Here is a 12,443-nt window from a genome sequence, read left to right on the forward strand (position 1 = left end):
AGTATAATATGGTTAAATATTTGCCATTTTATCGTTAGAAGCAGCAATGGAAAAACTAAGTTAAAAAAAATTAAACAAAAAAGTAAACAATCCTAAAGATCGTTTTTGGCATCGGAAAATAGGCGCAGACTTTTGCGAATCCGATACTAATTCCGATGTCCCCAGAAGTAGCGAGTTTTACGATTCTCAATTCTGATTAATCGTCCCAACATTTATATTTAGCAGAGGGGTGCACATATTAATTTCGATTATAAACATAAGGCCTATAAATTGCATATATTACGTCATTCGAAAAAGTACTTCAGCTGACCCAAATCTAAATTGACCCCTGTCTTTCGTCTATCCCAGATTTGGGGCCCGGATTACTTTCAACCACTCCTGAGCTCAAAGTTTAGAGTTATTGATAATAGTTTTAAGAAACCTTATATAAACTACACTTTTAATCCCTCTAATCCCATTCTTTTTCTTTCTAATTTTTAAAGAAATAGGATAGCCCGAATAAAATAGTGCCGCACCCTGGCGATAGGATGTTCGATTTCTGACATATAATTAACGAATATTACGTCATTCAAAAAAATAGTTTAGAGCTTCACCCAGTAGCTATCCCCAGGTAGGTACCTAGATTCCTTTGACACACCCAATAGGTTCAGGATAACTTTATTGTTAAAAATGAAAACTATGAAAATTATTTAACCAATTTAAAGGTGTATCATTTTGCTAAGCACCAAAATAAATAATAGTAATCTCTGATTGCATAAACTTCCCAAGCTAAATACTGTAAATATAATACCATTTAAGATAAATCGAAAAATTCAGTGCACAAAGTTAAGACGCCGGAAATGGATTCAGTTTAGCCAAATATGGAGCGGAAGTCACTAAGCATGAAACGAAATACGAAATACGAAACCTGTGGAAACACTTCTTATTTTATAATAATTTATAATATATAATAACAATAAAACAATACACTTTTGTTTTTTACATTTCTATAAATATTTCTTTTAATTATAAAATAAATTCATATGCAAATATTTTATTTCAAAAAAGTAATTTAAACGTTCATGCTTTACATTTTAAAAAATATTATTTTAATATTTAAAATATATTCATACAGAAATAATTTATAATTTTTTTTTTTACATTTCTGTTAATAAAATTTTCTTTAATATATATTTTTTTATTCTTAGATAAAATATCTTTAACACATTTTATCACATAATTTTGTCGTAAACAATGGTAGACATCTTCAATTGAATTACAAAACCGAAATTGAAGTTTACTATTTTTTTTTATTGTTTCATGATACGACAAGAAGAATTAAAATTAACATAATTTGTGGAAATAAATTATTTCTATATAGTTTCGTATTTCGTTTCATGTTTAGTAACTTCCATTCCTGACCATATTTTAGGTAAACCGAGTCCAATTCCGGCGGTCATGGATATAATCTTAAACTATATCCGATGGTGATGCCCAGCTTGCGGGCTTTGAGGGGTGTGGAGCCACTCCTTAATTGCCATTGCTCCCAGGTTCACTCTGATCCGAAGTGTTAGTACCTGTTAGGGTCCCAACTATGGGTTAAATAGAAACCAACTTGAAAAAAAAACTAAAAAAAAACATTCTTAGAAATCACTAGATTCGGCATTAAATAAGCTGAAAAGGATTGATATGCCGTAAAACAAAAATAACCAACCAACCACTTCCGGCGTCGTAACTTTGTGTACTGAAATTTACGACGTAATCTGCGATTTATAAACTACACTTCCACCGTCTGCTTTTTAAAATCTGAGTAATATCAAATTTGCAAAGAAATGGGAGAGTCCGAGTATAACAAAGTCATGCCATAGGAACAAGAGAATTGATTTGGGAAAAAATGTATCTTTGTATAAACGTAGTTAATAACGAGTCTTTCTTTTTTGAAACGCGTATATTGCATAGTGACGGTGATACAATGGTTAACGACACCAACTGATGATCTGGGTGTTACAAGCTCGAATCCAGATCGTACCACAAAGATCACTTTTACTTTTGGCAACCTTCGTGTGGCTTCCCCCGTAAGTACTCGATGATATTCTAGAAAGAATTATTACTAAAAAAATATCGGATAAACCAATGCCAAAAATAGGATTTGTACCTGAATTTATTTGTACATTTATTTATTTATTAGTATATTTGGACAGCATTTGTTCTCCTACGCATGTTTCATTGAACTGCAGGGATAATCCCTGTTTGTTTCTCTTGCGATCATTTTTTACATTTGTTCTGTTCGAATGTAAAAGTAAATTTGCCATAGGTGCGAACGTTTTCAGCTTCCATAAGTCATCTTTAGGCGAGTGGGGAATGATAAATTGTGTTTAGCGAATTTATTGAAAAGTTGATTAAAATCGTTAAGAACACTTAAGCCTGCCTCGCCTTTCATATTCAGCTTGATTGATGGTCGGTTTGTTTATGCGAATGAGTAAGGTTTCCATGAGCGGAAGGCACAGGTTACAATGTGAGACGGCTAAAATGGCGGTGTTTTTTATTTATATGTTTCTGAATTCGTTTTTGGGGTGCCATATGTTTAGTATTATGCCATTATTTATTTCTTATTACATTTTTATGTCTCTTTGTGTAACTGTTATTTCAGTAAGTGATATTGTTTCAACTTTTCCCAAATAAGCCTATATTTTACATGAAATATATCTTGATATATATATATATATATATATATATATATATATATATATATGTGAAGTAGTAAGTTATAAAATATATATGACAATTAAGCTTGATTGCCATATACATTTTATAACTTACTACCTAGCTCGACCTACGTATTGAGCACTTTTGAAGTAAATACTAAAAAGTTACGCATACATTTATACTTTCGTATATTAATTTATGTGATTAAATGAAGTAGTCATATACATACACACATATATATGTGTCTGTATATATATATATATATATATATATATATATATATATATATATATATATGGATGTGTGTGTGTGTCTGTTTGGAGAAGACAACCAAGCAAAAAAAATATATATAATAACATAAACAAAGTTCATCTCAAAACTGAAGATGCACGAGTCATTTTTTAAAAACTTTTTAAATCATAACTATATATTGGTTCCAATACACACACACACACACACACACACACACACACGCCTATCTTATGAATATTTTCAAACGATATTAGGTTTGAAATTGTCCGAATGGTCGCGAAACATTTGTAACGAACAATGAAAATACACTACTTATGACTATCAATCCAACCATTGTTGTCTTGATTTTGTGAAAATAATATATGAATGTTCGATTATAAAAACTCTTTTTTTAAGCTTACAAATTAAGCCACCTCGTACTGACTTAAAATTTATTAGTACATGGAGGACTACCGAATTCTCAGTAATGCAAACATAATGAAATTCGGATTATTATAAATAACATATATATATATATATATATATATATATATATATATATATATATATATATATATATATATGTCTATTGAAATAGCTTTCTTTAGAATTGCAATTAATTCAGTAGCAAATATTTATATAATGGATCAAACATTGGCAAACATTTTAAATTAAAATTAATTCAATCCATCATTTCGTCTAAACGTCGCGTACATTCGTACCTCGCATATATACAAACTCAAATACTTATATACTCTAACATATATATCGTCAAAATAAGTGTGATTAATAAAACATATTAGACTGCTGTGTGTGTGTATATATATGTGTGTATATATATATATATATATATATATATATATATATATATATATATATATATTATATATATATAAATACTTATTTGTGAATTATTCCACGGATTTCTGCCTTTTGGATTACTTTGGATCATCTTCCAATTACGCGGTTCCCCTGGATTTTACTTGTGCGAATCGAACTTTCACTAACTTTCTTGGATTCTGCATCTTTGGATTTTACCGTCATTGGATATTTTACCCTTCACCAGACTATCCATTCACGTGAAATCACCTTTTTCTTCACCATATTCCCTCTGCTTCACTTTTTGTTATCAAGTAAGATCTTTGACTTACTTGCAGTTTCATCAAATACTTTTGCAAGCAAAATCCGATCACGCATTTTGATAAATCCTACCCTTTGATGAGAAGGAAAGTGTTTCTTGGAAACTCCACGGATTCAGGACTATCCACTAATTTAGTGTTTCCTTTTTAAAATTAAATATGTTTTTTAACTCTTTTCCAAAGTGTTTTTAACATATTTTATTAACTACTTGTTCTTATATATATATATATATATATATATATATATATATATATAATATATATATATATATATATATATATATTATATATATGACAAATAGATACGAATAGATAGTCAGGGAGAGAGAGAGAGAGAGAAAGTGAGAGGAGAATTGTTGGGACAAATAAGCTTATAATATTTTGAATTCAAGATTAACAATGTTTTGGCATACGATCCTTCCGAAACTTTTTTTTTTTTTTTACACAGTGATCACCACTTATCAAGGCCCGGATGCCACTCAGGGATAAGGGTTATTGCAAGTACATTACGTTAGTGTGGAGATTTGATGAAGTGTTTACTTAAGGGGGCGGTTTATTAGGAATTTGTTAACATTGGACTTGAACACATCCAAGTTGTAGTCAGGTAGGAAGCAGGCAGACGGAACAGAGTTCCACAGGCGTGCAATTCTAAGAAAGAAGCTTTGTTCATGGAATCCACGTTTTGATTTAGGCACAGATAAAGAGTGGGGGGAATTTTTCACAGTGGATTCGGCTAGACGAGTGTTTTTCGTGAAAGATTTGCGAGGGGAGACCAGAGATTGGAGTTCAGACGAGCACCTGCCATGGAAATAACGATAAAACAGGGATAGGCTCGCAACGTCTCTTTTTGTGGGAGAGAGGTTGCAGGGTACAGAAAAGGGCATCCCCCACTAAGCCACGAAGTCTATTTTGTACTCTGTCAAGGCAGGATAGGCTGTTTTTTGCAGCTCCTGCCCAGATATGGCAACAGTATTCCATCCTTGGACGTACTTGGCTTTTATATAGATAGAGAATTGCATCAGTAGTGAGATATCTTCTGGAGCGGTAGAAGGATCCCACCATCTTTCCAGCGACCTTGGCAACAGACTTGATGTACTTTGAGGAATTATTTTCGTATTCTTACACACACACACCCACACACACACACCCACACACGCACACACACAACACACATATATATATATATATATATATATAATATATATATATATATATATATATATGGTAAGTTATAGGTAGTAAGTTATAAAATATATATGGCAATTTAGCTACACAGAATATTCCGTGGATGAAACGCGGAATATTCTGTGTAGCTTAATTGCCATATATATTTTATAACTTACTACCTAGATCTACCTACGTATTGAGCACTCTTGAAGTAAATACCTGAAGTTTACGCATAAATTTATACTTTCGTATATTAATTTATGCGATTAAATTAAGTAATTAAATTAAGTAACCATTTGACATGAAGTTGAACGTCAAAAATCGACATTATTTTTGCACCAACCTAATAAATAGCTTACAAAAAATTATAATGCGGATTTCCTAAGAATTTAAAAGCAGTTTCTGATGACTTTCTATTCGACAGTTTAACGGCTATCAAATTCTTTTCACATTTCAAAAATCCATTGCCTTTTCTTTTTAACGTTTAATAACAATTCAAAATGGCGGATTTGTGTACGAATAATCCGGCAGTTCATTGTAATGGATGTTTGTTTTACTCTTTGCAGTTTCTATTTAATAGATATTCGATATTAAAATGCTTAATATTAGAGATAAATTTTCTATAGGTCACGTAGAGGCGGAAAACATACACAGTGTAACCCGAATATAAGAGACCCGAATATAAGAACACCGGATATAAAAGCGATTTTCTCTGGCTCCAGATTTAAGGGGCAACTCAGATATCAGAACCCCAGAGAGTTACAAGTGCCGGATAAGAAGTATCTTATATCCGGGTTATACTGTACATAAATGTATGCTTCATTCAGTTTTGACAGACTATGGATACCCACTGTACAGGTGCCTGCACGTGGATTTTTTGTGGCAAGAGTTGCGCAATCTTTAACCACACCTCTCATGAGTCGGCGTTGTTAATACCGGTGACAAGGGGAGGTTAAAGACGACTGGAAACAATGCCAAGATAGGCGGAGAGCACAAACAGCGCCTAGAATTCCCAAGTAGTCACCCATTTGGTACTAGCCAGGTTCGACGTTGCTTAACTTCGGTGTGTCAACGTGATTTTCCCGTAGAACAATGTACACCCCTTGAATGCACGCATACCTCAAAACACGCGCGAGAAGTGGTAAAACTGTTTGGTTTATTAATACAGTGTAGCCCTGATATAAGAGACTTCGTAACCGGACCTTACAATTATCTTATATCCGGGTCATATATGTCTTATATCCGGGCTACACTTTACATTAATTTAATTTGAGACCAGCGAAAATTTCTTATATTAGGGTTTCTTATATCCGGGTTAGATGAATACTAAATTTTTTCGGTGTCGATAGTAGTTTTCTATCACGACTAACGTTCTCAATAAAATGAATTGGCTTTGTATTGCCGTACACATAGATTTGAAAAAGTTGTCAAAAACAAATATATTACAAATAAATGTTATCCCAGGCAGGATAAGTTACTTTTCTACCTAACTCGATAATTTTTTAGTGTTTTTATTTAATGTAAAATGTATATTCAGCTCGAAAAACATAGAGTTTACCGATGAATTTGAAAATTACAAATGAATCCCGACTCTCTGTTGAACACAGTAAGTTTGGAAAAATGGGTTAAAAAATAAAAACACTATGCAAAATATATGTTACCGTGATATAGGCTGTGGGTTTTTAACAGTATTTTGTATAATTTTTAGTTTTTAACTCATTTTACCAAACTTACCGTGTTCAGCAAAGAGTCGAGCGCTATTTGAAAATTTCAAATACATACATCGGTAAACACTGTATGTTTTTCGAGCTGAATAAACATGTTACATTAAAAAAAAAACACTCAAAAATTATCCAGTTAGGTAGAAAAGTAACTTATCTTCCCTTTGATAACATTTATTGGTTATATATTTGTTTGTTTGTTTTTTTGGCAACTTTTTCGAATCTATGTGTACAGTAATACAAACCGAACGAACTCTTTGAATAAAGACGAATGTTTTCGATTTCAGTTGAAATTACTTGAATGCATTCAAAAATTTGGGTCCGTTTTAAAATCCTAGCGATACAAAAAGTGTTAAACAAAAAAAACAACAACAAATATAGAACAAATGTCATCAAAGTCAACATAAATTACTCTTCTACCTACCTGGAAAAGTGTTTAGTGGTTTTACTCACTTTAAAACGTTTAATAAGTTTGAAGAACATACAGTGTCCAACGATGATTGTGAACAAGAAAAATGGCAGCGATATATGTTAAGGTGTGATAATGACTTAAAAATAAAAAGTTATACTTCCCACCTGACTACAACTTGGATGTGTTCAAGTCCAACGTTAACAAATTCCTAATGAACCTCCCCCTTCAGTAAACACTTCATCAAATCTTCACACTAACGTACTGTACTTGCAATAACCGTTATCCCTGAGTGGCTTCCGGGCCTTGATAAGTGGTAACCACCGTGTAAAAAAAAAAAAAAAAAATACTGCTAGAAACCCAATATATATTGCCATGGCAGTATTTTGTATAATTTTCTTCTTTTTAAGTCATATTCCAAATCTCACAGAATTCAAAATCAACAAGGTTTTTTGTGTACGATCCTTTCTTCGGCTGTGGGAAATTTTGTTTTCTTACACCCCTCCCCCACACTCACACGCGCGCGCACACACACACACACACACACACACACACACACACACACACATATATATATATATATATATATATATATATATATATATATATATATATATATATATATATAAACGAAGGTTATAAAAATGAAAATTTGAGTCTTTGAATTTTCAACAAAATTTTGCACTATATATATATATATATATATATATATATATATATATATATATATATAGCTGCCATTTTTTTTTGTTCACACCTATCGTTAGACACTGTATATTTTTCGAACTGATTAAACGTTTTAAAGTGAGTAAAACCACTAAAAAACTTTTCCAGATAGGTAGAAGAGTAACTTATCTTGCCTTTGATAACGTTTATTTGGTACGTTTTTGACCACTTTTTCGGATCTCTGCGGATTGTAAAACAAACCCCAAATTTTATTTTCAAGATGAAAAACAAATATACAGGTTTTGGAATTTCAGTGAAGAAAAATTCTTAGAACGTTGATTAGAAATGCTTAAAAAGTTACATTTTTTTTTTCTTTTTCTGTTTTTTTTTTTCAGTTTTTTTTTTTTTTTTTGATCAGGATCGATAATCTGAATTATTTGGATTGTGCAGACTCTTTGTTTCATCTTGGATATTATCTACGATCTTCTTCATGTGCGACTTATCGAATGCGTATAGAATTTTGAACGGAACATTTATTTCGTTCATTTGGTTCTCGTTCCGTCAGCACATGGTCGGGTTGGTTTGGTTGTTTTTGTTCAACGGCATATCAACCCTTTTCAGGTTATTTAATGCCGAATCCAAAGATTTTGAAACAAATTTTTTTAATAGAATTTTTTTTTTCAAGTCGGTTTCTATTTAACCCATAGTTGGGACCCTAACAGGTACTACCACTCTGGGTCAGAGTGGACCTGGGAGCAATGGCAATTAAAGGGTGGCTCCACACTCCCCAAAGCCGGCAAGCTGGGGCCTCACCACTGGATATAGTTTAAAGTCATATCCAGGACCTGATCGGGTTGGAATCGTTTGTAAATAAATTCATAATAGAGTGTAACCCGGATATAAGATACTTCTTAACGGGACCCTGCAGCGCTCTTATATCCGGGTTATACGAATATCCGGGTTACCTTGTACATTAACACAGGGTCCAATTTGAGACCGAAGAAAATCTATCTTATAACCTTTGTTCTTATATTCGGGTCTCTTATATCCGGGTTACAGTCCATTTAAGAATACAATCACGGATTACTTACGACAGACTTACAGATTTCGCAAAACTTCTACTGGTTATTCAACTAAAAAATGAATTGAGATTTCTCCCTGGCCCTGGCTGACAAAACAAAAACAACCTACGGCCTTTGAATTAAATAAAGCGCCCCATTTGAAATTCCGTAAATATTCCCGAATTTGACAGGAAAAAAAATCCTAACTTCGACAAGATAGACCAGAAGAAGATCAGAGGTTATACTGGGCGAAACCGAGTGAAAATAACACCAAAAACGAATCCGAAAAAAAAAAAAAAATAAATAAATAATAAATAAATTCAACGAGTTGGTTAAAACGACCCTGGTGTCTAACTCTGTCCCGTGGGGAGGCATTGTAAATAGGTACATGTAACGACAAAGGGTTGGATTCTTTTAACTGAGACGAAATAGTTCGAATACGGCTTAAGTATGTCCGACATTTTGAATATCATAAGTACAGACACTGTAAATTAAACTTGTATAAACAAACATTTTCCTCTCGTTCTGTGAAATATAGCGAGATACAATAGTCATAGGGCTATTACAATATTTTATTCTAGTTCAGCAAGCCATCTACGCGTTTCGGGAAGGAAAGGTAGGTTTATTTATGTGCCCTGGCCGGTGAATGCCGGCATGTTCGAATATGGCTGCTATTCTCGTACGGAGATATCTGTTTTTTAGGGAGTGGGTATAGAAAGACCCCTCGCGTTAAACTCGATTTTATCTCACGTTCAGCCTTGGTGGGAAGATTAGTTAATAATATCGCGAACGATTTGTATTAAATAAAAATAAAACAAGGATTTTTTTTCTTAATCGTGAACTTCCCTTCTCCCACTGTCTGTATTGTAGAACTTCTGGTTAAATAAATATCCAGTGTTTTGAAAATGTGAATTCAAGTATTTAAATTTTTTCTGATTTTGTGTGTGTGTGTGTGTGTGTGTGTGGGGGGGGTGTTTGTGTATTTTTCTGGAAATGGGTGTAGGGGCATTTATTAAAAAAAAAAAAAAAAAAAAAAACGTGTTTAGAAGAAAAGTCGCAGAAAATTTCCCCAAAAATCAGAAACACATGGCAAGCGAACGAACCATGTTCATTTAATAAGAAACCGTCTTAACACTGCAACACTGCAACAGTGCAACAAAACTATCTTTTTATATTTAAAGTTCTAAATGTTTGAGAGGAGGGAAGGTTGTATTATTTGGATTAATCGGACTAATATTATCATAATGATTTTTTTTTTGTTTTTTTTTTGGTCGACTTCCACACCTAAAAAAGGCCGGATGTTACATCGATCAAAACGCTGTGCAAATAACATCCGGGACGAGAAATTTAGTCCGATGAAATCAAATAATACAAAGCATTGAATATGTCTGAAAAAACAAACTTTTAATTTACGTTTATTTATTAATACCATTTTTTTATATAAAAAAAAAATCGTAGAGTAAATGTTGTTAGTATGGGTCATTTAAAAATTATATAGCAAAGACAAATTGAAAGAAACGGTGATGTTATAAAATTTTAGAAATAATAATAATAATAATAATAATAATAATAATAATAATAATAATAATGTGTAACAATGAGAACTAGTGAGTATAAACAATAATAGTTAAGAAAATCTGGTTAGACTTGTTGTCACTCAAATTCTAGGGAACACCATCGATTATCGGTGAGCTATCGCTGATTATGATATGCATGAGAGCCCGGCCTGTGATAACATTATTAAGAAGACGAAGAAGAAGAAGAAGAAGAAGAAGAAGAAGAAGAAAATAACAGATACAAAAAATATGAAGAAAAAAGAAAAAGAAAAGAAGAGGAAAAAAGAAGAAAATAACAAATAAAAGAGGGAAAATAAGAAGAAAAGTGAAAAAGACGAAGAAGAAGAAGAAGAAAATATATTTCTATTTAATATTTTCTTCTATAAAGAAAAGAAGTAAAGAAGAAGAGGAAAAAGAAAAAGACGAAGAAGAAAAAATAGAAGAAAAAGAAACAGAAGAAAACACGGGCTCTAAACCGTGAGTACTGCGTCATATCAGGAGAGACGCTGTTACTCAGACTCCAGGGAATGCCGTAGAATGTTGTAGCAACAACGGTTTAGAACTGCAAGTGAGTAGCAGTAGTAGTAGTAGTAGTACTACTACTACTACTAATAATCATAATAATAATATATAAATAAATAAATAATAATAATAATATATAAATAAATAAATAATAATATATAAATAAATAAATAAATAATAATAATATATACATAAATAATAATAATAATATATAAATAAATAAATAAATAATAATAATAATAATAATAATAATAATAACAATAATAATAATAATGATAATAATTTTTTTTACAATCTAACGTAATTTCACACAAGTCACTATCAATGATTGTGTTTTCTGACGATAACAAATGGTGCTTCCCCGGAATCTGAGTGACAACACGTGTTCCAAATGTTCAAGTACTTCCATCCTCTTTCGTGAATCGCTGAAAATCATTTTGCCTTATCGCAAGAGCCGTTTTCCATTGCTTCATCGCTGATGACAGCCGTTGGCTTCTTTACTTGGTAATTTAGTGGCAACAAGCCTCCCCAAGATTCCAGTACTCTCCGCGGCTGTTATTACTACTGTTATCACTATACTTATTATTATTATTATTATTATTATTATTATTATTATTATTATTATTATTATCGTTATTATTATTAATTCATATAAGAATTATTATTACAATAATGAGTCAAACATAAAAGAATGAAAAAACGCAATAATCAAGAAAGGAAGGCAGAGTATTCATCACCGTGGTCCTTCAAAGTGTCACGCGTGACATGCACAAGAGAAACGAATAGCAAACTTTTTTCTTACATAGTTTCTTTCCTTTTAACGTAGAAGTTTTACAATCGCTTAGGTTTTTTGTTTGTTTTGTTTTTTTTAGTTGTGTTCCTACTTCTTTCGGTCGTCACGATTTGTCCTCCATTAAGTGTCACGTCCCCCGTCAGTGCCATTTTATATACATATATATACGTCCCGCCCACTTTTTTTCAATAAGCCACGCCCACGTCCTCTGTCAACATGGACACTTGGGAAAAGGAGAAATGAAAAAAACAAACTAACAATCACTTTAAAAGCACACACATATACCCATATAACAATATATATATATATATATATATATATATATATATATATATATATATATATTGTCATATATATACAAATATATGTATATATATATATATATATATATATATATATATATATATACACACACACATAAGTGTGTGTGTGTGTGTGTGTGTGTGCCTATACTCACACACACACAGAAAGAGAGAGAGAGAGGGAGAGAGAT

The 12,443-nt window shown here is 31.9% G+C and overlaps 1 protein-coding gene across 2 annotated transcripts in view; it reads right to left on the minus strand.

Moving 5' to 3' along the window:
• LOC145247980 (innexin unc-9-like) overlaps positions 1-12,088 on the minus strand; it is an 80,638-nt gene extending 68,550 nt beyond the window's left edge. For both annotated transcript variants that reach the window (XM_080109638.1, XM_080109639.1), the window contains exon 1: positions 11,960-12,088. In XM_080109638.1, coding sequence (XP_079965764.1) covers positions 11,960-11,961 — 2 coding nt within the window. In that variant the 5' untranslated portion in view covers positions 11,962-12,088. The remainder of the gene's footprint in view (positions 1-11,959) is intronic.
• Positions 12,089-12,443: the final 355 nt, after the last annotated feature.

Source organism: Euprymna scolopes, chromosome 26 (genome assembly GCF_053919585.1).
Source record: "Euprymna scolopes isolate OS-2025 chromosome 26, ASM5391958v1, whole genome shotgun sequence".
Taxonomy (NCBI): domain Eukaryota; kingdom Metazoa; phylum Mollusca; class Cephalopoda; order Sepiida; family Sepiolidae; genus Euprymna; species Euprymna scolopes.